Source organism: Podarcis liolepis, assembly GCF_965112155.1.
Source record: "Podarcis liolepis genome assembly, chromosome: 3".
In the NCBI taxonomy this organism is placed as follows: Eukaryota; Metazoa; Chordata; class Lepidosauria; order Squamata; family Lacertidae; genus Podarcis; species Podarcis liolepis.
This window is the reverse complement of record NC_139557.1, coordinates 36824754-36851378: the sequence shown is the minus strand read 5'-3', so window position 1 is coordinate 36851378 and position 26625 is coordinate 36824754. Positions and strand designations below refer to the sequence as shown.

General features: G+C 41.0%; 1 protein-coding gene across 7 annotated transcripts in view; it reads left to right on the top strand.

Moving 5' to 3' along the window:
• The window catches only part of EYS (eyes shut homolog), a 471327-nt gene that overhangs the window by 9170 nt on the left and 435532 nt on the right, over positions 1 to 26625 (top strand). For 2 of the 7 annotated variants that reach the window (XM_083495822.1, XM_083495824.1), the window contains 4 exons: positions 8889 to 9011; positions 12252 to 12365; positions 14048 to 14161; positions 15885 to 15998. In XM_083495822.1, the coding sequence (XP_083351948.1) occupies positions 8889 to 9011; positions 12252 to 12365; positions 14048 to 14161; positions 15885 to 15998 (465 nt within the window). The other 5 variants (XM_083495827.1, XM_083495825.1, XM_083495826.1 and 2 more) reach the window with 5 other exon arrangements.

Genomic DNA, 26625 nt, shown 5'->3' with positions numbered 1-26625 from the left:
ACCGCTCTCTCAATCACCTTACCCAGGAATGGAAGATTCGAAACTGGGCGGTAATTGGATAGATCTAAGGGATCTAATGATGTTTTCTTTAAGAGCGGACGCACCACTGCCTCCTTCAATTCCCCTGGGAATGTCCCGGTGCCAAGGGACAAATTGATGATATCCCCCAGGGGGGCCCGCACCTCGTCTGGACATGCTCTAATCAGCCAAGACGGGCACGGGTCGAGAGGACAAGTGGTGGGCTTTCCAGCTCGGAGGAGTCTGTCCACATCGGCTGGGGATATCCGGTCAAAGTGGTCCAGTACTGGACCCGAGGACAGTCGAGGGGCCTCCAGTTCCTTTATTGTATCCAAATTGGCAGGGAGGTCATGGCGGAGCGACAGGACCTTCTCCGCAAAAAAGCGGAGTGTGCCCCAAATGGTACCACTCAAGTCTAGAGTAAACCACGCAATGTCTCATGTGCGTTGAAATGAATTTGCCTATCATCTCTCAGCAGGACACTTCACAGTGTAGGAGAGGCAAGTGTACCAGCCTCTGGTGACCATTTGGGGGCCTGTGGAGCTTGTTGATGACCCATGATTGAAGGTCAAGTTTGCTTTGGTGGTTAGAGAGTGAGGTTAGGGACTTGAAGACTAGGATTCAAATTCACACTTGGCCATGAAGCTCACTAGGTGATATTGGGCCAGCCACTGCCTTTTAGTCTGCCCTACTTCCTACAGTTGCTGTGAGGATTAAATAAGAATACTAATCATATGCCACCATGAGCTTGGAGGAAAGGTGGGATGTGAATGTAGTAATCAAAATAAAAATGATTTTAGTGTATGGCCTTTGAACAGGGTGACCACAATCCAACATAGTTAAGTCGTTGGGAGTCAATGTTCTGTTAGCAGGGGATAATTCTAAATGGCAGCCAACATCCAAATGTCAACAAAGATCACACCCTCCTCAGGTACCCTTGTGCCAAGTTTGGTGATACCTTGATACATGTGCCATATAAATTTTATGAAGCAAACAGACAGACATCTATAGGCTGTATGCTTCTAGGACTGTATGCAATCTTACTCAGGAATCCTACATGTTTGCATAGAAGCAAGTCCCATTGAGTTCAGAGAAGTTTATTCTTCATTAAGTGGGCATAAGATTGCAGCCTGAATGAATTTATTCACAGCTATTCCTTTCTTCAGCACACAGCACTTGTAGCAATTTTCCAGGTGTTCTGAAAATCAGTTGATAATGTTGTCTCAGCTCTTTTTATCCTTCAAAGTCATTTTTTTGTACGAAACCTCATAATGTTTGTTTTCAGTGCCATTCTCCCAGAAAATGTGTAGTGTGGAATGGTTCATAAATCTAATTCATGGCACATTTTCAAAATGCATACAGCCCTATAAAAGCAGTTAAAATAGCAATAGTCTAGAAACAGGGGAATAGTATATGCTTGGTATTAGAGACCTGGATGTTCTAATGAAAATCTCTGTTAGTCACTCATGCAGTCATTTTATTGTTCAGAGTGGTTGGCAGCCCTCTTCCTATGCATCATCACAGCTGCCCCGTGAGACAAATCATTGCCCCCTTTACAGATAGGGAATGGAAGCTGAAAGTTCTCCAAGACCATCCTTTTTGCTTGTGGCTGAAATGGGGTATTGAGGGCAGTTCCCTCAGGGCAGATTTTCTTGCCAATGGACTATCTTTCCTCCCACTTCTTCATATTTTATTAGACCGTATGTGTCACACTGAATGAGGGACAGAGATTAAATAAATGTTTTAAATATGTGCACATCAATAAAATAAACTAGCGATTGCCAACATTTTGGGGTCTGGGGCACATTTGGAAATTTGAAAATGGCTGCTGTCAGGAGTGTGGCCTGCCACAAAATGGCCGCCGCTTCCAAAAGAGCAGGAAAAGGAAAAGAGATGGGAACATAAATAGTTCAAATATTGGAAGGGGGGGGAATCTATTCAATTTTTTGTTTGTTTGTTAACAAAAGATGTTAGGAAAACATTCTACTTTTCCAGATGCTGTTAAGTCTTGGTTGTTATGCCACTGTTGCAGCTGTGCTGCTGTAGAATATATATATATATATATATATATATATATATATATATATATATATATATATATGTGTGTGTGTGTGTGTGTGTGTGTGTGTGTGTGTGTGAATGAATCCAGGAATCCAACTGAGACATGTCTTAAACAGGCAGCAAATCAAAACAGAACAGCAACGGGAGGATTCCTGCATTGCTTCCCTCACCTCCACGTTCCCCCCCCCCCCCAAAAAAAAAAAGTTTATCAAGCTGCCTATCAGCTGCTCCATGTGGCTAGCTGGCACCAAAACAAATGATTCCTGTGCTTCTTTTCCTACTGCAAAACACACATTTTTTAAAAAAGCCTTTCAAGCAGCTGCCTGCTGGCTATACCATGTGGCTGGCAGGTAGCAAAACAAAACAAAAAAAGTAGCAAGTGGGTGGAGCTGAGCAGTGGCGTAGCGTGGGTTGTCAGCACCCGGGGCAAGGCAAGTAATTTGCGCCCCCTAACCCGTGGATTTGCGCCCCCTAACCCTAACCCCCAAATGTTGCGCCCGGTGCGGCTGGCCCCCCCTGCACCCCCCACGCTACGCCACTGGAGCTGAGGACTATTAAGCAAAACAAAAGCAGGAAAGGTGCAGTCTAGAGAGGCAAAAAACAGCAGCTCTTTAGGACCCCAGGGGCACCTACTGTGTGATGTCCAAACAATCACAGCTTTGACTTCACTCATTGACTAGAAACAGTGATAGGTGGGAGCAGCCAGGCTGGTTCTCCATAACTTTTTTTCCCCGCCTAGGAGGGCTACCGGTAGATAAGTAGAAGAAAAATTCCTGAAAACAAGTTACAGGGATCAATCAGAGCTGCACAAAAAAAGTATGAGGAAAACTCAGTACATAGAAACCTAGCCCATTGTAAAATTATTACCAAGCCGCAAAAAATGAAATCTTAAAGCAAGGTTTTCTTCTTTCCGTTTGTGTTCTGCAGAAATTACAGCACAAAAAAGCACCAGAGCAGGAGCAATGAGGAGGTGGGGATGGGACTGCTTGGGTGAAACAGAGATGAAGCTAAGGTGGAGGCTACATTCATATGCAGTTTATTCCATTTTCCCCAGCCTTTCCCTAATTGTTAATTTCCACATTATATTTGAGCTTTCACATGACGTGAAAGCAACTTCCAGAAACATAGCAGAATATAATGCAAGTTCAGAGCTCATTTCCATATTACTGGCTAATTGATTTTCACACACACAAACACACACACCTGGCCAGGTGACTGAACGATCTCTGAGATTTTTTTTAAGCTAAGATATGCCTCTAGTTAGCCTAACAACTAAAGCCAGATGTGTGGTTTTTTTACTCACCTACTGGCAATTGCATTTTCTTTCTCTCTGATTCTTAATGGTTTTAGGCAAGAGGCAAAAGGATATTTTGTGTCCAGATAACTCACAGAACTAAATAATTGGAGAAGATCAACTTGGAAATGCCAGCTTTTAATATATAAGGTTTTCCAACGGAATGAAATTCCCGGTGAAGAAGAGCATCTGTATTGCATATTCTTTTAGTTGCATAAAATTTGATACAAGACATGGAAATAGCACAGACACTGCCTAGATGCAATGAGCTGGAGGATCTGTGGCAGGAGAAATGTTTTTACCAGTTTCACGTCCTCTAGGCAAATATGCCATGTTGCATTGCTCTTATATCTGATGCAATGCAACATAAAACAATACAATAAAAACAAAGCAGTGGTTTATTCCACTGCTATTCAACAATATATATTTATATTTGCAGTTAATGCACAGTTATCCTGTGTATTAAATACCCTGAATGAAGTATCACAGAAATTAGAACTGCAATGACTGTGTGACAAATTCACCCATTTTTGAAAAAGGTAATTGCTCCCTCTTCCAGTGCATTCCATGATGACCTTTTCAAGAAGTAGTTATGAGCATCACTTTATATGCCTACTGATAAGATAATAATTGATAGCTAGCATTAGGCTTTAGGGGCTCCAATCTTGGAGGTGTGACCCAGCATTAAAGCCTGTAAACCTGGATCAGTTCATAAATGACAATGAAAAGACAAGACATACTACAAGGAAACAAACACCTTTGGGACAAAGGCATTTGGGTAGCCATTTATACTAGCTCAAGGTTATCAGGGGAAACAGTGTCTCTCTGGTTGTCTTCTATGCAGCCATAATTCAAAGATACGATATAATAACAATGTACTCCTTTCTTTTGTTTTAGCAGATGCAGGCTTATTCCTTAATGCAAGGTTTCTCAAAGTGGTTGATATTGAGGCCCTGGAGTTTATGGGATTTTGCAGTGGGTGAATAAAACTGTAGGGGTGGGATCAAAAAGGACCAGTAGAGGAAAAGAAGTTTACAAATTATAGTGTGCAAAAAGTAATTAGGAACTATGAGCCTCAGAAATAAGAGAGATACCACAATACAACAGACCATGATGCTTTATTGCTAAATATAGGTGAAGATTTTCACCTGTTAAACGTTAAATATATAGTGAAATTGGTTCAATTTGCATTCCTTAGAACTTGGGTTGAGGTCAGTGTCAACTTTAGAAACTCATTAAGGGGTCAATAAACTCAAAAGTTTGGCAAACCCTGGCTTAATGTGACACCTAACTACCAATTCTAGTTCCCTTTCAAATTAGGAGTGGGCTTCCATTGCTCTTAAATGGTTACTGAGCTAGATATGCTGCAATGGCAATAGCTTTTCAGTATTCAGTAAATAAGTATAATTGACCCCTTTTGCTTGAAGTACTAGCAAGTGAAAGAGTGAAACACTGATTTCGGTGTCAGTGGCGTAGCGTGGGGGGTGCCAGGGGTGCCGGCCGCACCGGGCGCAACATTTGGGGGGGCGCGTTTGGCCGGCCCCCCTCGAGGAAGCGGGAACCTCTCCAAGGCGGGAGAGACCTCCTCCCGCCGCGAGCCTTCGGAAGGCTGCTCCGAAGCCTGGCAGTGGGGCGGAGAGACCTTCTCCCCGCGCCAGCCTTCGGATGGCTGTCCTGAAGACTTGTGGCGTAGCGTGGGGGTGGCGTAGCGTGGAGCAGTGGCGTAGCGTGGGGGTGCAGGGGGGGCTGCCGCACCTGGTGCAACATCTGGGGGGGCGCGGAAGAGACTCGAGTGCTAAAATCCACGGGTTAGGGGGCGCAAATTACTTGCCTTGCCCCGGGTGCTGAGACCCCACGCTACGCCACTGGTGTGTGTGAGAGAGAGAGAGAGAGAGAGAGAGAGAGAGAGAGCGCGCGCCTCGGCCTTGCTGTCTCCGCGCCCTTGCCTGGCCTGCAAGGCGCTGGGTGTTGATGCAGTGGCGTAGTGTGGGGGGTGCAGGGGGGGCCGGCCGCACCTGGCGCAACATCTGGGGGTTAGGGTTAGGGGGCGCAAATCCACGGGTTAGGGGGCGCAAATTACTTGCCTTGCCCCGGGTGCTGACAACCCACGCTACGCCACTGTTCGGTGTGGCTATTACTACCATGCCAAGTTTAGTGTTCTTGCATTCATTTACAGAGGCCTAAGCAACCTAGGTCCAGAGTACCTTAGGGATTGCCTTGACCCTTATATCCCAGCTCAGTCACTGAGACTCTGTAGGAGCGTCATTGGTGAGGCTCAGCCGACAACAAGAAATGAGCCTTTATTGTTATTCACTTACTATTGTGGAATACCCTGCCAACAGAGGTTCAACCGGTGCCTTATACATAAAATATATGTGCAGGTCAGTAGTGAGGTTAGGGCGCCTCAGTGAGATTACCAGATTGACTCTTCCCATGTGCCTGAACCACCACAAACTCACTTTTGCACAGCCCTGCATCACCCCTGGCACTGTTCTGGGATACAACAGGGTGCCGCTGCTGGGAAACCATGTTCACAGCACTGCCACTCCTTCCTTGTTGGTTGCTCCTGCCAAATAGTACTTAAGGAATTTCAACCGTGCCAAACAGAGAACATGACATTCTTCTAGGATGCTTCATGAAAGTCAGTAGTTGCTGCACAGATATGTCACTTGAAGGCCTGTGTGACATCTGTCTCATGGGAACCTCCACTAGACTCCATGATTTCCTTTCATCTCTCCTTGTCCCTGGTGCTAGGAACGCCACTGTTAAAAGAATCGCTTCTTTTCTTATAGGTTGCTGAATAATTAAATTCTTAATAATGCCACTTTAACCTTACAAGTAGGGCTTGCACTCTTGCTATTATAGATGTGAGCACAGTGTAATCAACAGGAAGCATTTGCCCATGTTGTAGAAAAATTCTTATCCTAAGGGTTTTGCTTATGCTTCAGAATGACCCCTTTGAGCATTCGTCAAATACTCTTATCCTGCTGAAAATGTTCCTGGGAGATTTTCTGAAAACCAAACCAAAGTTGAATCCTTCCTTCCCACTGATTATCAAGGGGATATTTAACTGTGACTTGCGCCAAGGAAACCACAAAATTTTCACAATGCCTGTGAAAGCTTTCTTTTTTGTGATGCGAAGACAGTCAATAAAAAATAGAAAATGGAGTGGGTAGATGAATGCAGATCAAAATGGTTTGGTTTGGTTTTGGAGGGGGAAGCCTTTAGTGTGATGGAGGCTCTACTAAATCAGATTTAAATGTATATGTCATTTGCAATATAGGGAATAGTGTTCTGTAATTCCAAAAAGTCATTGTGAAATTCTTCCATGGTTAAATGTCTGTTTCTGTCTAGTAGGAATTGCTACCCCATTAAAGATCGCTCCAGCTGTTGCATAAAGGACAAGTCACACCTCCCTGGAATGGGGGGATGATTGGGGAAGGCTGATCTTTGCAAATTCATTGGTAGCCACTACACCCTCCCCTGGATTCTGAACAGGCAACTTGAAATCACCAATGGCTCATTGCACCAAAATGCAAAAGAAATTTCAGTACTGCCCTTTGATCTTTCTCTGTCCTTCACAAGAATTTAGATTCTCAAAAGAAAAAGTTTATGCTACAGAAAACTCTGAGCATCTGCAGAATGCACTTCCCTCTCTGCTCTGTAAATACAACCACCTCTAATACATTAAGAATCTGGACCACTGACTTTCTTTAGGGATGCAGCCAAGTAGTTGTGGCCACAGTGAACTGCTTTCTACAGACTTCCAGGCATAGGGGAGTTCTGCATTCCCCAGTTTACAGTTTCTTGAATGTCTACTGCAAAGTAATTCTTGCTAGTTCAGTAGGAGCTGCTCCTAGGGAAGTGTGCATAGGATTGCAACCTTAATCAGGGAAGAAGGCACAAAAAATCATTTTGATGAATCTCCCCAGTCTTTCTGGAACCTGCAACATACAAGCTCGCCTCTCTTAATGAAAGGCATTTCTCTAGCATGTTCTTAATTTGTGTATCAAGAGTTCTTGCTTCAGCTGACTGTTTTAACTTACCCCGTTAGCAAATGTGATAACAACAGTTTGAGAACTGTCAGAGATAGTTAATAGAAAAATAAAATTGTCCCATTGCTAGAAAATAGCCAACTTTATCATGATGCTAATTACTAGTTTTTGATGTCATTTGTATTGCACAAGCATTAAGCGGTTACTGGGCTGGCTTTAAAAGAAAGGTAGCTAGCATTATTAAATTATGACATGTTGAGTTTAAAAGACACATGTCCACATATGGACACTTAAGGAACACAACAGAAATGGCTGCAGAGAAGTTCTTTCAACCAAGCTCATTGATAATTGGTGCTGATAGGCACCTCTAATAGCCTCCTCTGGCATACTGATCACAACATTTCACTTTCACTCTCAATCTTGTTATTTGTGTTACTTGTATTGTTTAAAAATAAAGCGAAGAACAGAAATGACATTCAAGAGCAAGTATAAAAATCAGTGTTTTTGCTTGTGCTTACAGAATTGTAATGGACACTTATTTTCAAAGCTTTCACATTCTTGTTCTGCTTACATCAACATTTCCTTCTTCAAACAGTAGCCCTGTAAATAAGATTCTTTACAGAAGTTGAAACGCTAATAAACTCCACTGCTGACAGTGGTGACGGTGTCGAGATTTTCCGGAATTCAAGGAATTGCATGCCTTTTGGCATCTAATGTAAGAGTTCTTAACCCCACTCCTTCCTCAGAAAACTATTATGATGTGCCAGAATTGCTCAATAAGTTGTCGGCACATTTGCTTTGAAAATAATTAAAGCAAAAAGCCAGTGCTATGTTCACTTACCTGTGAATAAGTACCATAAAACTTGGTAGGGCTTACTTCTGAGTAGACACATACAGAACTGCACTGTTGGAAGTGTACATTTCAGATCTTTTATAAGGCTGTGCTAACATGTCACATCGCTTCAGGATCTAGAGAAGGCACTGGTTCCCTCTCTGCAGTCCCTTGTTCTTCAAGGATTCTTGATTTAAATTGAGGAGCTTATTCTGTCCGTTTGAACAAGCTACTTTTCTACCTAAATAAAACAATTGCTTTCTAGTAAATTTTAAAAAAAAGTCATCAAGCACCATAATACATGTTTTTAGATCAAACAAAAAATTAAGATGTAAAGAATCCTTCTGCTGCCATCCCACTTACCTGGAAGTAACCCTCATTTAACTCAGTGGGGTTCGCTTCTAATTAGACATGTAGAAAATGGCAACGTTAGTCACTAATATTGGGAGGGGGCCATAAAAATAATGGGTATTACTTTGACATTTATTTTTCTTGAGTACCAACTTTGGAATGCTGTTAAAGCATTGCAACTAAAAACTTTGAGAAATAATGTTGATAGGTTTTTTTATTTACCTTGTGGAAAAGTTGTGTGTGTGTGTGTGTGTGTGTGTGTGTGTGTGTGTGTGTGTATACACAAGACTTTTCTGCAGTAATCTTTGCTTATTCACTTTATTTCTCTGTTCAACAGGTTTTACTGGTAAGCTGTGTGAAACAACTATTGGTGGCTGCTTGTCACGACCTTGTGGCGCTTTCAGTCTCTGTGAAGATGGAGTTGATGGTTATCATTGTTTCTGTGCGCCTGGTTTTATAGGTAGGTTTGGATCTAAAGATACTTTAAATTCATTAAGCAGACCCCTTCCCCCAAACTGCTGCATAGCAGCTACTATTTTGTCAGTTTGTTGTCTATCAGTCCTACACAGCTCACTTCATATGCCTGTGGTTCCTGCACGATCATTTATGGGAAGATGCGAGAATTTGCTGCTGGATTCCTAAACCAGCAAGGATTATGTTGAAGGTGCTAACTGCATAAACACATATGTAGTGGGACTTAAATAAATATATAGTCACTACAATTTGTATGAGAAGACCCTTTATGAAAGGGCCATAAGAATTTCACAAATAAAAATAGTGGCATCCCTTGGCTCATAGAGTTGGTTGGGTGGATTTTAAGTTTTGCTCAGTCCAGCAGCCTTTTGGGTGAGAACTTGCTCGGTGTCTGAATTAGATCCCTGTTACAGAGCTGGCATTTGTTCTCTAGTACCAAACCGCACATAGCACATCATGAGAGATTGGCTAAAATTATATGAGAATTTTTAAATAACCCATGGGGTCTTAATGTGAATTGTCTATTCATCTATGCACTGATTAAGAGGGGTAGGTCGGAACATAGGAGGATAAGCTCAAACCAGCAGTTAATCAGGGCTCCGCTTGACCTGGAAGAGGAGACACAGCAATATCTGCAGCAGAATTCTCCTTGTCTCCATTCTCCATCACTCTGCCTTCAGGATTATCTTTCGCAATTCCCTTGTAACTGGAAATGCATAATACTCATTCCTTTCCCTGTGTCAGTTTGCTATCCTGTCAATCAGAAGTCAAGGAGGAGGACCACATGACCTAGTATCCCTGGCCACTGGAGTTTTCTTTTCACTGTCTACTTGTGCTTCAATATAATTGATTACTGCAAACTGTAAAGTGCTGCTGTGAAACCTAACATGCTTGCTGGATGTAGCTACTTGGAAATCAAAAATACTAGGGTGATTTTAACAGGACTCTGCATTTAGACAGTACACTGGTACCTTAGGTTAAGAACTTAATTTCTTCTGGAGGTCCATTCTTAACCTGAAACTGTTCTCAACCTGAGATACCACTTTAGCTAATAGGGCCTCCTGCTGCGACTGCGCCTCCGATTTCTGTTCTCACCCTGAAGCAAAGTTCTTAACCCGAGGTACTATTTCTGGGTTAGCGGCGTCTGTAACCTGAAGTGTCTGTAACCCGAGGTACCACTGTAGTTCATGTTGGAAATTCACTATCAGAATTTTGGCAGAAAACCAATTATCCTGGCTTTTGTTAGATGTGGAGTCATTGTTCACCACTTCCAAATGAAATCATAATGACACCAAAAAGTGTACATTTAAAGTAGACAGCCAATGTGATTTTTAAATATATATTTGTAGATCTCTCTCTCTCTCTCTCTCTCTCTCTCTCTTTCTCTCTCTCTCTCTCTCTCTCTCTCACACACACACACACACACATATAATATTTATAGAATAGTCACACAGGTCAGTTGGTTAAGCATCTGTGTTGTAACCGTAGTTGATGGTTTTGTTTTGCTTTTTAAAGCATTATTTATGGTAGTCTCAGTAACTTGTATTATTCAACACCAGATTTTGATGTTGTAAATCATGCTTCCACAGAAAAAGTCATCCCTTGGGAGGAAAAGGGTTTATCGTGCTCTACTAAAATAAATACTTGCTGAAACTCTAACACAACTTACCTGGGAGTAAGCCCCTATTGAATTCGGTAGTACTTTATTCTAAGTAAATACATATTAATACATTTATTAAATTTGTATCCCACCCTTCATCCAGAGATCTTAGGGCAGTTTGCAGCATAAAAATACAATATAAAAACACAAAATACATAATAAAAATAAGAATAACCCTCCTTTCCAGACACATTTAAAAGGGTATCGGATGTTAATCAGGCACAGGCTGATTTTCTCTTGGGCCTAAATGAATGAAGGCACCACCTGAACTTCCTAGGGGGGAAACACTGCAGAAAAGGGCCATACTCATGTTGCCACCCTCTGGACCTCTCGTGGAGGGAGCACACAAAGAAGGGCTTAAGATGAATCTCAGGGTCTGGGTAGGTTCATATGGAGGGGTGAATCCTTGAGGTATTGCAGTCCTGAACTGTTATAGGATTTACTCCCGAGTAAGTACATATTCTCTCTCATTAAAATTAGGGTTTAAAATGCTTGACAATTGCTGAGCCCATTCCCTTTGATTGCAGAGAAGTAAGCAGTCATGCCCACCATGATTACAACTCTTAGAGCTGACCTTAAATATACTTTCAGATTGCTAAGGGGTGATTACTCCTTTTATCATTGACCAACATCTTTCTTTTAGAATGTTAATTTCAATGGGAAAGCTTTTATATTTTCAAATTCTAGGTTCTAAAAGAATTTCATTCTAAATACCTCTAATGGGTCTGCATTTACCCATGAAAGAAACTGCTGAAAGCAAATGTTTTCTTGGCTCAATAAATCACTACGATCACCTCAAGAAACATACATCATTCCTCTGCTTTATTAAGGTGAACTTGAAAGAAAAAAAATTTGTGAAACAAAATAGACACAGTTAAGCTTCAGCACCACTCAGTCTAAACAGTATTATATCTGAATTATTTGTTTAATATATTTATATCTCACCTTTCTTCCATGTTGGGATTCTAGGCAGCTTAAGACATTTAAAATTATAATTATATAATGAAGAGTAAAAAAGCAAACTAGTTAAAAACAGCAATTAAAATACTTCAGAACAGAATTAAAACTAGCAATCAAAACAGTAAACACAATCTAGCCTTGTTCACTTTTGCAGCTCTGCTCTATGGACTTTATCCGATAGGTGTAAAGAACATTGCAAGTAAGCATGTGCATGAGCTCTGTGTGAGAGTGAAGTATATGCTTAACTTTGGGTGGCTAAAGACTGGAACTTCAGCATAATGTTAGATTAAGTTGATCGACCGGGGACTTTGACATACTGTTGGATCATTGTGGCAAACACCCTTAGGGATGGCCAACTTCCTCAAAATTGCCCTCAGAGAACTGAATACCAAAAGGAGTTGGAAATTTATAGCAATTTGTATGGAAAATGTGAGCGTTCTGTCTTCATGAGATAATGTTGCCTGATGTTGGTTACCTTTACATCAAAGGTAGGATCCTCTACATGGAAATTAAGCCCCATATTCACTTATACATTTGATTTTGTTGTTTCCATTTGCACTGCCCTATGAAGAATTTCTCAGAAATGTCCTCTTCACTTATTTCAAGGGAATAACTGTGAGACAGAAATGGATGAGTGCCTAAGTGGCCCCTGCCGCAATGGTGCTACGTGTGTCGAACAGCTTAATGCCTTCAGCTGCCAGTGTTCTGATGGATTTCAAGGTAACCAGAAAATTACCAGCCTTTAAAATGCAGTAGATACAAATAATCATATCTAGGAGATTTATGCACATCCCACTGCATGTTTAATTCAGAAGTAAATCCCTTTGTGTTTGCTCAAGTAAGTGGGAATAGGATTGTGCCATTAACTTCATCCAAAGCTAGAAATGTAGAATCATTTCATCTATCTCAAATCCTAAAAATAACTGTATTCACAAATCATAATATATTACTGTAAAAATTTACAATAGCGGCTCTTTCAGTTACCTGGTTACTTCAGTTGAGTGCTTTGGTTATCTCCTGTTGATAAATATGTGAAACAAATGCTAGCTTTATTTAAATATGGAAGGGTGTAGCTAGTGGGCATGATCCCAATGCTTGCCTCAGGTCATGAGATGTATGAGCACCTCTGTTGTCCCCCGTTGTCCTGTCGTGAGCTTGAGAATGAAGGAGAAGATATAGCAAAAATGATACTAATTGAAGGAAGAAATGCTAGAGGTCCAGTGGAGGTGTCTATAGCACTGTCTCTTCTGCCTATACTGAATCAGTTTAGATTATGGCAGCCTGAGGATACGGAGAATCTGTTTGAAGAAGTGTGGTCAGCCATCTGCCTCCTTGACCCTTGCCCATCCTGGCTTCTTAGAACTAGCCATTGGTGGGTTGACTGGTTGGGACGAAAGAGTGATTGATGCTTCATTGGAGAGGAAGGAGGTACCAGAGGTTGAGAAGTGTTGAGGTGTATATTTTTAGAACTGACCTGGTTCTCTCCTGGCTCAGTTTTTTTTAAAAAAATGTTAATATTGCCTTGTATAATTTCAATACAATGCAATAATAATAATAGAGTTCTGTGTCCTAAAACGCACACCCAAAACAAGGCTGGGGGCTTTGGCCTGCCAGATGTTGCTGAACTACAGCTCCTATCATCCCTGGTCATCAGCTGTGCTTGCTGGGGCTGCTGGGAGTTGTAGTTCAGCAACATCGGGAGGGCAAAATATTCCCCATCCACGCCTCAGCATATAATACCACAAACTCTCTCAGGTTCTTAACTTGTATAATGTGTTTTTCACGTTTGAAATTTCTCCTTTTACTTTGGTGAGCATTCATTCACTAGCTTATCAAGAACAGAAGGAAGATTTCCCTTCATGTCACGGCAAATGCAGTCTATTATATTTGTGTCATTTCTTTTCTCTTCCCTTTATATTGATACAAATTGATAAGGAAATTGCCTGCCATGAGTCTTGAGAATCAATTCAGTGTCAGTGAAGACTTTGTTCTTTGTGTGCCTTCTGAGTAAACCAGTGAAATATCTCGAATAATGCTTTAGAGCGACAGGTTGAAAGTAGTAGATAGGTAGCCGTGTTGGTCTGCCATAGTCAAAATAAAAAATTCCTTCCAGTAGCACCTTAAAGACCAACTAAGTTAGTTCTTGGTATGAGCTTTCGTGTGCATGCACACTTCTTCAGAAGAAGTGTGCATGCACACGAAAGCTCATACCAAGAACTAACTTAGTTGGTCTTTAAGGTGCTACTGGAAGGAATTTTTTAGGTTGAAAGTATAATAACGTTACTGAGAGAAAGTTCTGAGGAGTAAGTGGCTTTTCATGGAAATGCAAAACAAAATCGTAGTCATGATTAAACGTCTGGATGCTGCAAAATATTGTCTTCTTTCCTTCCACTACTTTATAGGCACACTTTGTGAAATCGACATAAATGAATGTCACTCAAACCCCTGTCTCCATAATGCAACTTGTACAGACCTTATTGGTGGATATGACTGTGTCTGCCTTTCTGGCTTCACAGGTGAGTGGCATCCATAATGGATCCTGTTTTCTATGGAAGAGTAGCCTTCAAGATATTCATTAAGACTAATTTGCTGCTGCTTCCTTCTTGTTTCTCTTTATCTTCCCCAACTTGCATTCATTTGCATTCCAGACGAACTGGATTGCCAGCCACATCTGTGAACTTTTCCAAAATAAAATGAGCAGGGCCATGCCTAGAATGGACCATGACTACATCTATGCAAAGGGATGATAAATATATGCTTGATAATTGTTGCCCGATAGCACTAATCTGTCTCCTTTCTGTGTGTTTGTTCATGAGCACCTTGGCTCAAAGGCTTCATTTTGACTGGAAAGGAAGGCTGGAGAGTTCTAGATAGCTAGGATAAAATCCACTTGAAGTGTCCCATAGAAGCTGTCTATTGAAAAGGACAAAGAAGTCTCTTCAGCCTCCATACACTGCTGTGGAGCCTCCTGAGATAATTAACGCTCTGGATCCTGATAGAATCAAAGGAACACCATAGCACTCTTTGGGCATGTTTATGTTGTTTATTAGAATAATATTAAATGATTTAATAAATGAATGGAGGGAGCTAAGGGGCCAAGGCAGCCTGCTCCATCCCCTTGCTTTTGTTATTCTCATTGACCTCCATGAGTTTCCTGAGTTTCTATAAAGCTCCCTGAGTCTTCCTCAACCTACCTGGACCTTCCAAGTCTCATTTATTAGCAGACATGCATTCCAGATGGGTGCCATGTCTTTACAGTAGAGCCCCAAGTGATTCCAAAAGAAGATTCTTGCTATCATGGGCTCATCCTGCATCCAACTAAGTTTTAAGCAAAGTGTACCCATGAAAATTAATGGACCTAAATTTGCCATGTTTATTAATACCCATGGGCCTACTCTGAATAAGACTAACATTGGACCCAACCCTTAGTCCGGAATGCTGGCTTCAAAAACTGAAACAGTCACACCATGTTAGCTCTGTGGCCTGCAGCCATCTCACTCCTTATCTCCCCTTCTTCCATTTATGGGACAGTTAGCCATCAAAATGCTATTTGTCATACTTTATTAATTTAATAATAATAATCTTTTTATGAAAACCTCTCATCTTCATCTCTATTGCTCCCTGAGTACCTTACAAGGGCACTTTGCAACCTAGACTGAAATGAAACATAGTTTTGCATGCTGTGCTCTTTGGTTTTTTTCCACAACATGGTTTGGGCCAGGCATAGGCAAACTCAGCCCTCCAGATGTTTGGCCTACAATTCCCATGATCCCTAGATAGTAGGACCAGTGGTCAGGGATGATGGGAATTGTAGTCTCAAAACATCTGAAGGGCCGAGTTTGCCTATGCCAGACAGTAGTTTGTTCTCTGGCAGAATAGAGCCTGGGTTCACTATAAGAAGCAGCTTCACTACACATTTGAGCTAAATCTTCCCCCTTCACAAGTCAAATGTATTGCAGAAGGTCTTATTCCCAGAATACTGAGAAGTAATTTGCAGAGCTGTATAGAGGCACATGTCACCAAAAAGTAACATAATTCAAGGGGAGACTGTAAGTCATGAGAGTGTGAAGTAAATAGATTCTGACAATAATATACTGTGTGTAAGGTTCTTATTTGTTTGATTTCGAGGAGATTCTCAGCATGGAATGGATCTGGAATCTTGAGGTACAAATTGAACAATTATCAATTGACACCTGCCTGTCTTAGTAAATTGCTGCATCTTCAATTATCTTTTCAAAGGTATGCACTGCGAAACTGATATAGATGAATGTGCTTCGTTTCCTTGCAAGCATGGAGGCACCTGCATTGACCAACCTGGTAATTACTACTGCCAATGTGTGACTCCATTTAAAGGTAATGAACACCGAGGGAGAAGGGAAAGTAAACATAATTAACTTTAGAAAGCATTTCTGTCACTTGTCTGAACTCATTTCACTCTTCCGAGCAGCATTATTAGGCCTTTATTTTCTCAGAGCGAGCTTCAAAAGTGACCAGCCAATTATCTCTGAGGCTGTGACTAATGTGAAATAAACTTTGTTTATTCATCTGCTGAAAGAGTTCAGTTATTTATTAGAAGAGATGCTAACAAACATAACAAACATAGGAGAGGATCTTGGTAGCACATGGCCTCTTGGAAGGAAGAAAGGTATGGGCCATTTAACTTACTGATGCGGTGCTCAGGAGAAGCACAGGAGAGGCTGGAGCAAAGCTGCTATCAGCCTCCCCTCTCAGGCTGCCTGCTTGGATTGAGTTAAGCAATCCTGTTTGCTGCAGTTCCTTATGTGCGAAGTTAATAAAGTTGCAACTAGCATATTTTTGGCCTTGTGCCTTTCTGGAGTGTGGGGACATGACACCCGTTCTATAGTAGCATCAGTTTCATCAATGTTATGCATAACAAAGACTAACCAACAAACTCCCGGTACTTTTAAAATACAATGAAAACTATGAAATTAAATCAATTTAAACTATCATATAAAATCAGCAGGCAGTAAAATAAACACAGGACAAATGTCGACACCCTTCTGGATATTTACTCATGAGTAGGATGTTGCCCTGGCCATCAATCTGAACATGTGGAAATTCAGTCTTAAAGGGGGAAACATAGAACCTAATCAGCTGGACCAAGTTGGATGGCTTTAAAAAAATCATTAGGCAAATTTGTGGAGGATAAAGCTATCAATGGCTACTAGCTTAAATTTAAACAGTCCTCAAAGAATTCTGGGAGTTGTAGTTTATTGAGGGTTAGGGGAGTTTTTAGGAGACACTTATTCCTCCCTCCAGAGTTCCCTATGAAGAGGGATTGACTCTGGAAATTGTAGCTCTGTGGGGGGCAGGGGGATAGGGATTTCTTAACAACTCTCAGCACCCTTAACAAACTACAGCTCCCATAATTCTTTGGGAGGAAGTCATGACTGTTTAAAGTGCTTTAAATGTATGATGTGAATGTAGCCAATGCTGCATGCCCCATAACCTGCTTGTACAACTGAGCTTTCCTTTCCCCTCCTTTCCACTGCAGTCATCTGTACCAACCAAACTCTCTTTAGGAGTTTTTATTTGGGGGGGGGGCACTAAGGAAAAGCCTGGAATGGGACACCGAGGTTGGAGCAGGGCTACCTTGCACAAATGAAAGTACCTTTACAAGTTCCTTTGGGTGCAACACATAGCTCCTGTTGAGAGTTGGAGAACAAAGCACACCTAACCATAGATCAGGAGGTTTTACCCAGTGCTGTTTTTCTAGGAAAAGAGGTGCTGGAACTCACCACAAACACTTCCCTTGTTCTCTTATAGTGGCAATGACACCCACCTGAGAGGTGCCGGAACTGAGTTCTGGCTGAAAAAAAGCCCTGGTTGTACCTATTTTTTGGGGTCATACGTTGTGCTATATAAAAGATCTTAACGTTCACCCATCTAAGCAGAATGCCATGGTTTGTAAATTTTAGAATCTTCATTGTCTAATTTTGCCTGGGCACTGCCATGCTTTCCTCTTCCTAAAGGAGATCTTTATAAACATAGTTTATCGTTTCTATAGAGAGGACTAAGAAGATGTCCTTGAAAATGATGGGGTTATAAACCTGTCACCTTCTTTAGTCTTCTGAACAACAAGAAGAAAAGGAATAAGTACATTTTTTCCTACCCAATGGCTACCTAATTGAGCTGTGCACATTTTTCAGAACTTCCTTTGGGGGCAATTAGCCTCTCTCACTCTGGATATAAGCCACTCACCCTTGCTTCTACTTCTTCTTTTTCTTCTCCTTCACGTTTGTTGCTTGTTTCTTTAAGGATATCTTGATGATATTTCCAGAGACCATATTTTATAAATCTTCCATTCTCTCAGTTTTCTTGTCTATGGATTGGTTTTCTGTCTGTCCACCTTCCCCCCAAACTCAAAATTGCTTCACTTTTTCTCCATTAGACAGAGCTCTCTTGATAACTAGCCTTTTCAAGTTGCACAGCACCAGTATGCGCATTGTCCCCCAGCATGTAATTTTTATATGTAGTGGGGCTCAGGAGTGAGCACTGATCTCACTGCTCCACTCCATTGCATATTCAGCTTGAACCGGGGCCTGCATAAACAAACCCCTCCAATGTCAGCCTAACTCATGCAATTAATTCACCATGAAAAGGGAATATGCAAAACACGAATGCATTCAGGAGTATCTTAGTCCTAATGGCACAGAGATGGAAACACAACGCACCTTTTATTTCCAGATCACCTGGTGATCTTCAGCTAGTAATAGTGATAGGTTTTGAAGTCCTGGGCAACTAAAATGTGTCAAATGGCCAGGCTGTTCCTTTAAGGAAAAAAATAAGCATGAAAGGTGAATTCCTGGATGCCAAGATTCAGATTTGGGGCAAGTACTGTTTGGTGAGAGAATCCCCCACAGAGATTTAAAAAACCACAAAATATGCAGCAAATAAAGTGTGGAAATATAGGCTTTTAAAGTTGCCCTTGTGAGTTTCAAAACTTCCCTCTTCCCCATCATAAGAAAAGACCACACGTTTGGTAAGTAAAAAAAATGGTTTACCTACAAACTGCTCAAAGGTCAGGTTCATGCACTTTGCCATACACCTGACAGAAAAGTTGTGCAGGCAGTAAAATTTGGCTTAGCTGTAAATGGGTGAAAGTGCTTAAATTATTTGTATAGAAACTCAAGACAGGCTTGTTAGAGCCATGCAGGCAAGCTTGAGCAACCAGCTTACCTCTTCACATGTTGAGTTTTTCAAGCAGACTGGGCGAGAACAATAGGCCTGATTACCTAGTTCCTCCAAAGGTGAGGGGAAGTAGGCATAGCTAAGCCTGGCAGAACAGCTTACTCTGTGGTATTAACTTCTTCATGCATTAATTAGACTTAAGCATGATGGTTCTATGAGGCTGGCTATCCCACACAGGTAATGCAGCAAATGACTACAAAGCCACAGTTGGGTTTAAGAAGAAGAATGCAGCATCAAGTATAAAATGAAAAGTACATGACTAATGTATCAGCAAATCCAGTATATCTGGGGTATGGTAAAATTGAGTAAAAATTGGTTTAAAAAATGGTAAAAAAAAGTATAAATTTGCTCTATGTAAGGCACCTGGAACAATTTTTCTGTTCTATTAGCCATTTTCATTGCTGAAAGGAGACAAAGATTCATAGCATGTTCATGTCTGAATATAGACTAGTACTGTATTCTTTAACATTCAAAAACTGCAGAATGGTTGAGTGATTTGAGGTAATATTCTTTTAATTATTTCCATGATGTCAGACAAAGAAAACTGTTATTTGATCCAAAATGTTTCAGGACACAGTCAGTTATTTATTTTTTGCTGTGCTTCAATTAAAAGACAATGTGTTCCTGTTTGTTGCAGCCCCAATGACATGTCCCCAAATATATACCAAATAAGATTAAAGCTGAATTTGTAATTGACCATTAAACATTTTGTAAAAAAAGTAAGTCAACAAGAGCAGCTCAGAGGGGGAAATGGAGAATAACTAGATAATAATAAGAGTTTTCAGTATAGGAGACTATTATGGGTAGTGGTAATTAGAAATTGGATTATAAGTAAAAGGTTTTTAAGTGCTCGTGACAGAGGCGAGACAGGAGAGTAAAGATAATGGACCAAATGAACAATTAGCTTTCAGTGATCACAGACTACACATTTTGTGATATGGCTCAATGGAGAGTTGCAGCTATCATAACACAAATATCTCTCAGATCTGAGACTCTCCTGAAATAATGAAAGCAGTATCTCCCAATTTAAAACACTTTATCTCTGGTTGCTGCAGGTCTTGGTGCAGCATCACCAAATGATTTTGTTAAATCCATTTGGATGTTGAATAGCAGGCAAAGGCAAACTCGGCCCTCCAGATGTTTTGGGACTACAACTCCCATCATCCCTAGCTAACAGGACCAGTAGTCAGGGATGATGGGAATTGTAGTCCCAAAACATCTGGAGGGCCGAGTTTGTCTATGTCTGTTGAATAGCCTTCAGGTCCTAAGCATGACATAACTTCAATCTCACTGCTGAAATTTGCCATGACCCAGGCCTGATTTGTCAGGAACAGACATGCCAAAATCTGTTCATGGGCATTTTGATTTGCTTAATTACCATCTTAGTAACCTTTGGGCTCTCACAAAATACTTCAGCCAAGGTTGAAAGCGTGTAAAATTGGAGTGGGCATAGGGCTGAAGGACAACAGGGACCATGAGTTACAAGGAGGATCAAATATCCACGCAGGGACTCCACTCCAATATTTTTATATAAAATTGGTCCATGCATGTTAATGTGAAATAAATCCTGGTTTTTAAGAAAAGTTAAGCTAAGATTCCCAGGTGGCTATATCCGTCTTGCCCTTCATACAGGATTTGTCGTCCATGAAGGTGGCTCTGATGTACCTTCAGTCAAAGAAAGATAGGAAAACATCAGCTGGTTATATCATTTAATTAACAAATGGCAGGCACAGAGAAGCCCTCCAGGTGTTGTTGGAGTACAGTTCCCATCAGTCCTAGTCAGGACTGCTGGGGATAGTGGCAGCTGTATTCCAAAAACATCTGAAGGGCCACACATCCCCCATTTCTGGGGAAATCTGGCATAGTAATGATAATGAATTCAGTCCCCTCTCTCACCTTGATCACCAAGATGCTGTTCCATTAATCCAGCTAATGTTTCCTGAATGTATTGGGTTCCCTAGTTGATATTTGAGAGAATAGCAGTCAAACACCCCTACTGGGAGCTCCAAATTAATTCTAATAATGGCCAACATTTTTAAGGACTGACCTTTCAGGGCAGCGTAGCATAGTGAAACTATTAGGGCAAGTTAACAAGTGATGTAATAAGCTTATGGTGAGCCCAATATCATTTTATGATAATGGTGAAACAACAACAAAATGCCCGCTTTGGATGCTTCCAGAGGGGGGCTTAATATTGTAAATGGGTTGCAAACAGGTCATTGACAATAGTTTTTTTAAAAAAATAATAATAATAATCTAATTTTTGTTTCATCAGTTTAAGAATTTCTGCTTGCACAACATAACTCCCCCCTCCATATCTTGTGCATTCCCTGAAACCTATTATGGGTCTCCCTCCAACCCACTGGAGAATATTTGTGGAGAGAATGGGGTGCACCTGAAGAGAGGAGGGACGCAAGTTCTGTTGTGCAAGTGAAGATCCAGAACAAATCAGTTGCCTACCAGCCATAGGACTTTTCTTGGATTAAATTGGGAGATGGGGAGATTACAGGCTGGCATTTTGATGAAAGCAACATCAAGTGAATTTTGCAAAGTGTGAATTATGCAAAGTGTTTGCATACATGAGAAGCGCTCATAGGGGAGAACCCTGTGATATCTAAACTATTAACAATATAATAATTATTAACAATATAGGCTGTTATCATAAGGTAGACTTCAGTGTAGATGTGTTTCCCTCAGTTCTGAGGCATTTGCTCATCCAGTTTCTTAAAAGAAACTCCATGTTACAACAAATTGGATTACAAACCGGTACGTGTGTGAATACATATCAGTGCCATTTCTGCATTGATTCTAAATTCAAGCCATTATATATTTTAATGGCATCCTCAGAATAAACACACAATGTAATATATATATATATATATATATATATATATATATATATATATATCTCACACCAACTCTTGAGATTTCTGCTTTCCTAATGAATCTATATGTGCATCTTCCAAATATCCATCAGTAAAGTCCAGTTCACAGTTTGATTGGGGGAAATGGTTATCCTGGATTAGTGACCATGGATTTTACAGGATGTGGGGCCTTGTAAGTTTATTCTTAATGGTGGATGGTATCTGACCAAATCATTCTCAGAGCAGACTCAGAGAACTCACCTGACGTGACTAGCTTAAGCCAGTCTCTAAATATGTACGCTGTACTCTCAATTTGACCCAAACAGTCTCATACTGTAAACTGTCTCTTAAAGAAACACTATGAAACATGAAATAATAAGCAAGTGAAGCAAACTTGGTTCATTATACAGAGAGAGATATATTTTCTTCAGACGTGTTTGTTTCTTGGAATAATCTGGCATTTCGCATCTGTTTTCTCCCCTCCCCCCCTCCAGAACTTTACTCAGGTATGACATACAATTTCTGTTCTTTCTGCATGGTGTCAAAGAGTGTGTCCTGTTTGTATTTGGCATGACTGCATGGCCTTGTTAATGTTATTGATTTGTGACTCTCCGGGGTCTGTGCTGAAGGTGCTAAGAGCTGCTTTTTCCAGCCACAGGTTTTTTGAGGGGAGGGAGGAAGGGAGCTCATGTTCCTCCCTCATCTTGTGGAGGAAAACAATTCACATAATTTGATATCCAGCATGAAACATGGCAAAAATGCCCTTTCCATGGAATATTTTAGGGCTTCCCTGATTCCAAACACATATTTTTATGGTGACTGGATATGCTTTGAAAAATTAATTGCAAGGAGCAGTTTTTTGATCCATAACTTGGTTTGTAATGTGCATGCAGACTGCCTTCCTGGTGCAATGATTGCAGATGTCGCAAATAGTCTAGGCAGCCTGGTAGATAGTGCTGGAGAAGAGTCTGTAGTTGAGGTTCATGTTGGTACCACTAACAAGGGGACATATTGTCGTGTGGTTTGGGAAGTAAAATTTAAGTTGCTAGGTAGGAAAGCCATGAAATTCAAGGAAGATTTTTCTGAAATACTGTCTGTTCCAGGCTAGACAGTCACAGCTGAGTGAATGAGAGGATGAAGAGGAGGGGTTTGGGTTTGTCAGACACTGAGGAAATTTTGGTACAAGTGAGGCCTATACAAAAAGGATAGGCTCCACCTGAACCAGGATGGAAACAGACTGTTGGCAATTAAAATTAAAAGGTGGCACAGCTGCTTTTAAACTGATTCGGGGGAGGAAAGCTGACAACAGTATCCAGACTAAATCACACACACCCCCACCAAGGTTTGGGGGAAGCGTTTATGATCATCCAAATCAAGGAGGGGAAGAAATAGAAGTGCAGGGGCACGTGATAAGAAAAAACACGAAAGAAAACATTAAAGAAATTGAAGAATGGATTTGGCATAACACTGATAGAACAAATCATCCAACGGATGCAACTGATAGCAAGTTTAAAGCTGAATTTAGCCTTTGTCAAAGTCATCAGAAATCATTTTACAATATTCAGCCAAAGTTATAAAAAGCAAATCGTAAGAGCTTTTTTTCTAGTATTTAGTTTGAAAATTTCACATCAAAAGCAAATAAAATTCTACCTTACATGTTTGAGTCTTATTTCCTACAGTTCTCATGAGCATAGTATTAGTGATGCATTCCAGAAAACCCATTATTTAAAGCTACTAGGCTGAAATGGAGATTGATTAGAAATTATGATGTAGATTTCTTATATGCGGACAAATAGAAATAATTGTGGTCGTTTGCTTTAGAGGTGCTAATAGCCCATCATTGGGAAAGTCAATGCTTTTCCTCACAAATCACAGACCTGTCTTCAAGTAGTTACAAAGTCTCAGCTGTGTGTGACATTAGTCAACATCTTTCAGTGGCATTGTAATAGGCAGAAAAAAATCCCACGCAATAATTTTCATTAGATTTCCCCCCCCCCCATAAAACCTTGAGGTGATTCACAGTAACCTTGAAAAACCTTTTAGCTTTGTTATTAGAAATGCAGTGACAGGAACAGAAAATGGGAGGTGTGGGGACACAACTGTTGTGATACCAGACATGATGGAGTGCAAACACGGGGAACATTTGGGAAATGGGGGAGGGGGGGATGTTCCTTTGCTGAAGTTTGCTGCTATTTTTAAATTGTACAAAAATATGATTTATATTCCCTGCCACCCCACCCCAACCTTGGCCACTGGAGAAAATATAAATGGAAAGTGACTTTAAATGCCACTCTCCCTGAAGAAAAACTAAAAGAGCTTTTATGACAGTTAACACTTAAAAATAAAAAAGGCAACACTTCTGTTCAGTGACAGTTTTGCATAGCTTACTCTGTCATGCAAGCGGGAGCGTATCTGAAGTTGTGAAATTTCACACACGTATTTGGTCAATGTATTCTGTTCCAGAAACGTTTCTTTTTATGACTGTCCTTGGACACCAAATTTCCTGATTTCTCGTGAAGAGAAATGCCACATTGTGTGTGCTGGGACATACTTACAGATGCGTTTATGTATTTGTGTGTATGTGTGCTTAACATGTACACATAAAGGAGGGGGGCAATGTATTTAATTGAATCTGTGAAGTATTCCCAGTGTTATCTAGTGAAAATTCCCAGGGATAGCCAGTCCTTTTGCCATGTGTTAGTGCTGCTGGATTGATAAAGATAGTGCTTTAAAAACAAACAGTTGCAGGAGAAATTACAGCACTTGATGCAAGCAGAGTAAAGAGGGAAGTGACAGTGTCTGTCATTTTCGGTGCACTGCAGAAATTCCCCACAGAGACGTAGTTCAGGGAGCGTCATATTTTTTAAAAGAAGCTCTGTGAAGCTGACTCATACAGGGTCACTGCACAGCAGGAAAGAGATCAGCTGTTTACCCTTCACTCTTGATTGCTTTGGTGCTCAGATCTCTTTGGAAACAGCTGACACAGGGCCTTCCCAACCCCGCAAGACCCCCTGCCAAGGATTACGATTCCCACCCCTCTTGGCTCCATTTCAGAGAGCCAAAACCACACGCAGGAAGCTTTGCACTGACTACTGTGTTTGAAGCTCCAAAAAAGAAGAAGGAAGTTTTTCTGGGACTAGAAACCTGACACAACCCCAAGCAGTTCTCCAGCAGAGCACAAGCTAGAAGAAAAGGTGGACAGGTTATCACTGGCTGCCCAGCTTCTTTTCCACTTTTACTCTATCAGGCCAGTACAGGAATGGCTGCTGGGCAGAGCTGAATGGCAACATCTTTTAGAAGGGGAAAAAATTTAAAGGGCCCCCAGAATTGACTTCAAGTGTCCACTCCTCTTCCTCCCAAAGAAGCAGGTCCTAAAGGGACTTTGAGGCAGCTCGCCTCACTGATCTGATCCTGAAGACACTGAGAACCAGCACTTGCATTCCCTTTTTGTATATTGGAGATATGTGTGCAGGATCTCAAGCCATGCTGAATGTTCCTGCGTACAAGAAATATCCCTGTGCACAAAAAACTAGTGTATCAGGAGAAACAGTCTAGAATGCTTCTCCCTAATAAACTCATTTTTAAAGGCACGTAGCGATGATGGGGCTGTATAAGGGAGAATCCCTTCATGTGACCCCCACCTAAAATCTAAAGTTGTATAGTGGTACCTCAGGTTACAAACACCTCAGGATACAAACACCCTGGGTTACAAACACTTCAGGTTACAGACTCCACTACCCTGGAAGTAGTACCTTGGATTAAGAACTTTACCTTAGGATGAGGACAGAAATTGCGCGGCAGCAGTGTGAGGCCCCATTAGTTAAAGTAGTTCTCAGGCTAAGAATGGTTTCAGGTTAAGAACGGACCTCCGGAACAAATTAAGTTCTTAACCAGAGGTACCACTGTATAGGCCAGGCGAAGGTTTACCATCTTAATGAAAACTAAGCATTTATTATTGCTGTTTGTGGCAAATGTCATCTGGTTTCCTTAGAACAAGCATCTGCTTCCAGTTAAGACTACAGCAGCGGTTGATAGCAATTTGAGTCCTGCTGTTTTTGATACTTCACTAATTCAATCACCTAATAGCATCGGGGGTTTTCTCGTTCCCCAATACTATCACAGAACAGTCATTTGATCCCTGGATAATCTCTTACTCATATACATTACAAATAAAACAAAGTAGGTGTAATTAGGAACTGTGTGAGGTATAATATTATTATACACAATAGAGGCAGAATCTGTTATTCTACTTTTTTGAAGAAGAAGAAGAAGAAGAAGAAGAAGAAAGTTCTTAAGCTACCATTATTAACATAGCTCTATGCTACTTCATATTTCCCTCCCCTGAGGAGAATGAAATAAGCATGAAGGTCAGGGGGGAAATATAAATTACTATATGTGAGCCTTCAGAATAGTATGCGGTCTTCAGCTGTTGATTTTAAAAAGCTTAAGAGTTTGACAGTCTGATAAGACTGAAGATTAAAGGAGGCCAAGCAGCCTGTCAAAATCATAAGGCAAGGAACTGTGGGTGTGGGGAAATTGCAGTGCTGAACAAGCTTTGATTAAGGGGGGAAAGGGGCAAAAACATTTAGATAGGCATATTAACTGCAAGCCTGAAAGCTGCAAGAGGATTTTAGAGGTTGGTCATGGCTGCACATGTTGGTCTCCATTCTGTTCCTTGAAGGCTATAATTTCTTTGGCTTATGTTATATGAGCATGAAGGTCTTGTTTTCGTCTATACAAGTAAAGTAGGATTATTCGGCTTCTACCACCAGGCTAGCACTGCCTCTTATACCCCATGTTGATTTTTTAAAGTCCTTCTGGACACTACAGTCCTATACACCAGCAGTGGGGAACATCTTTGACCCTCCAGATGCTTTTGGACTCAAACTCCCATCAGCTGCAGC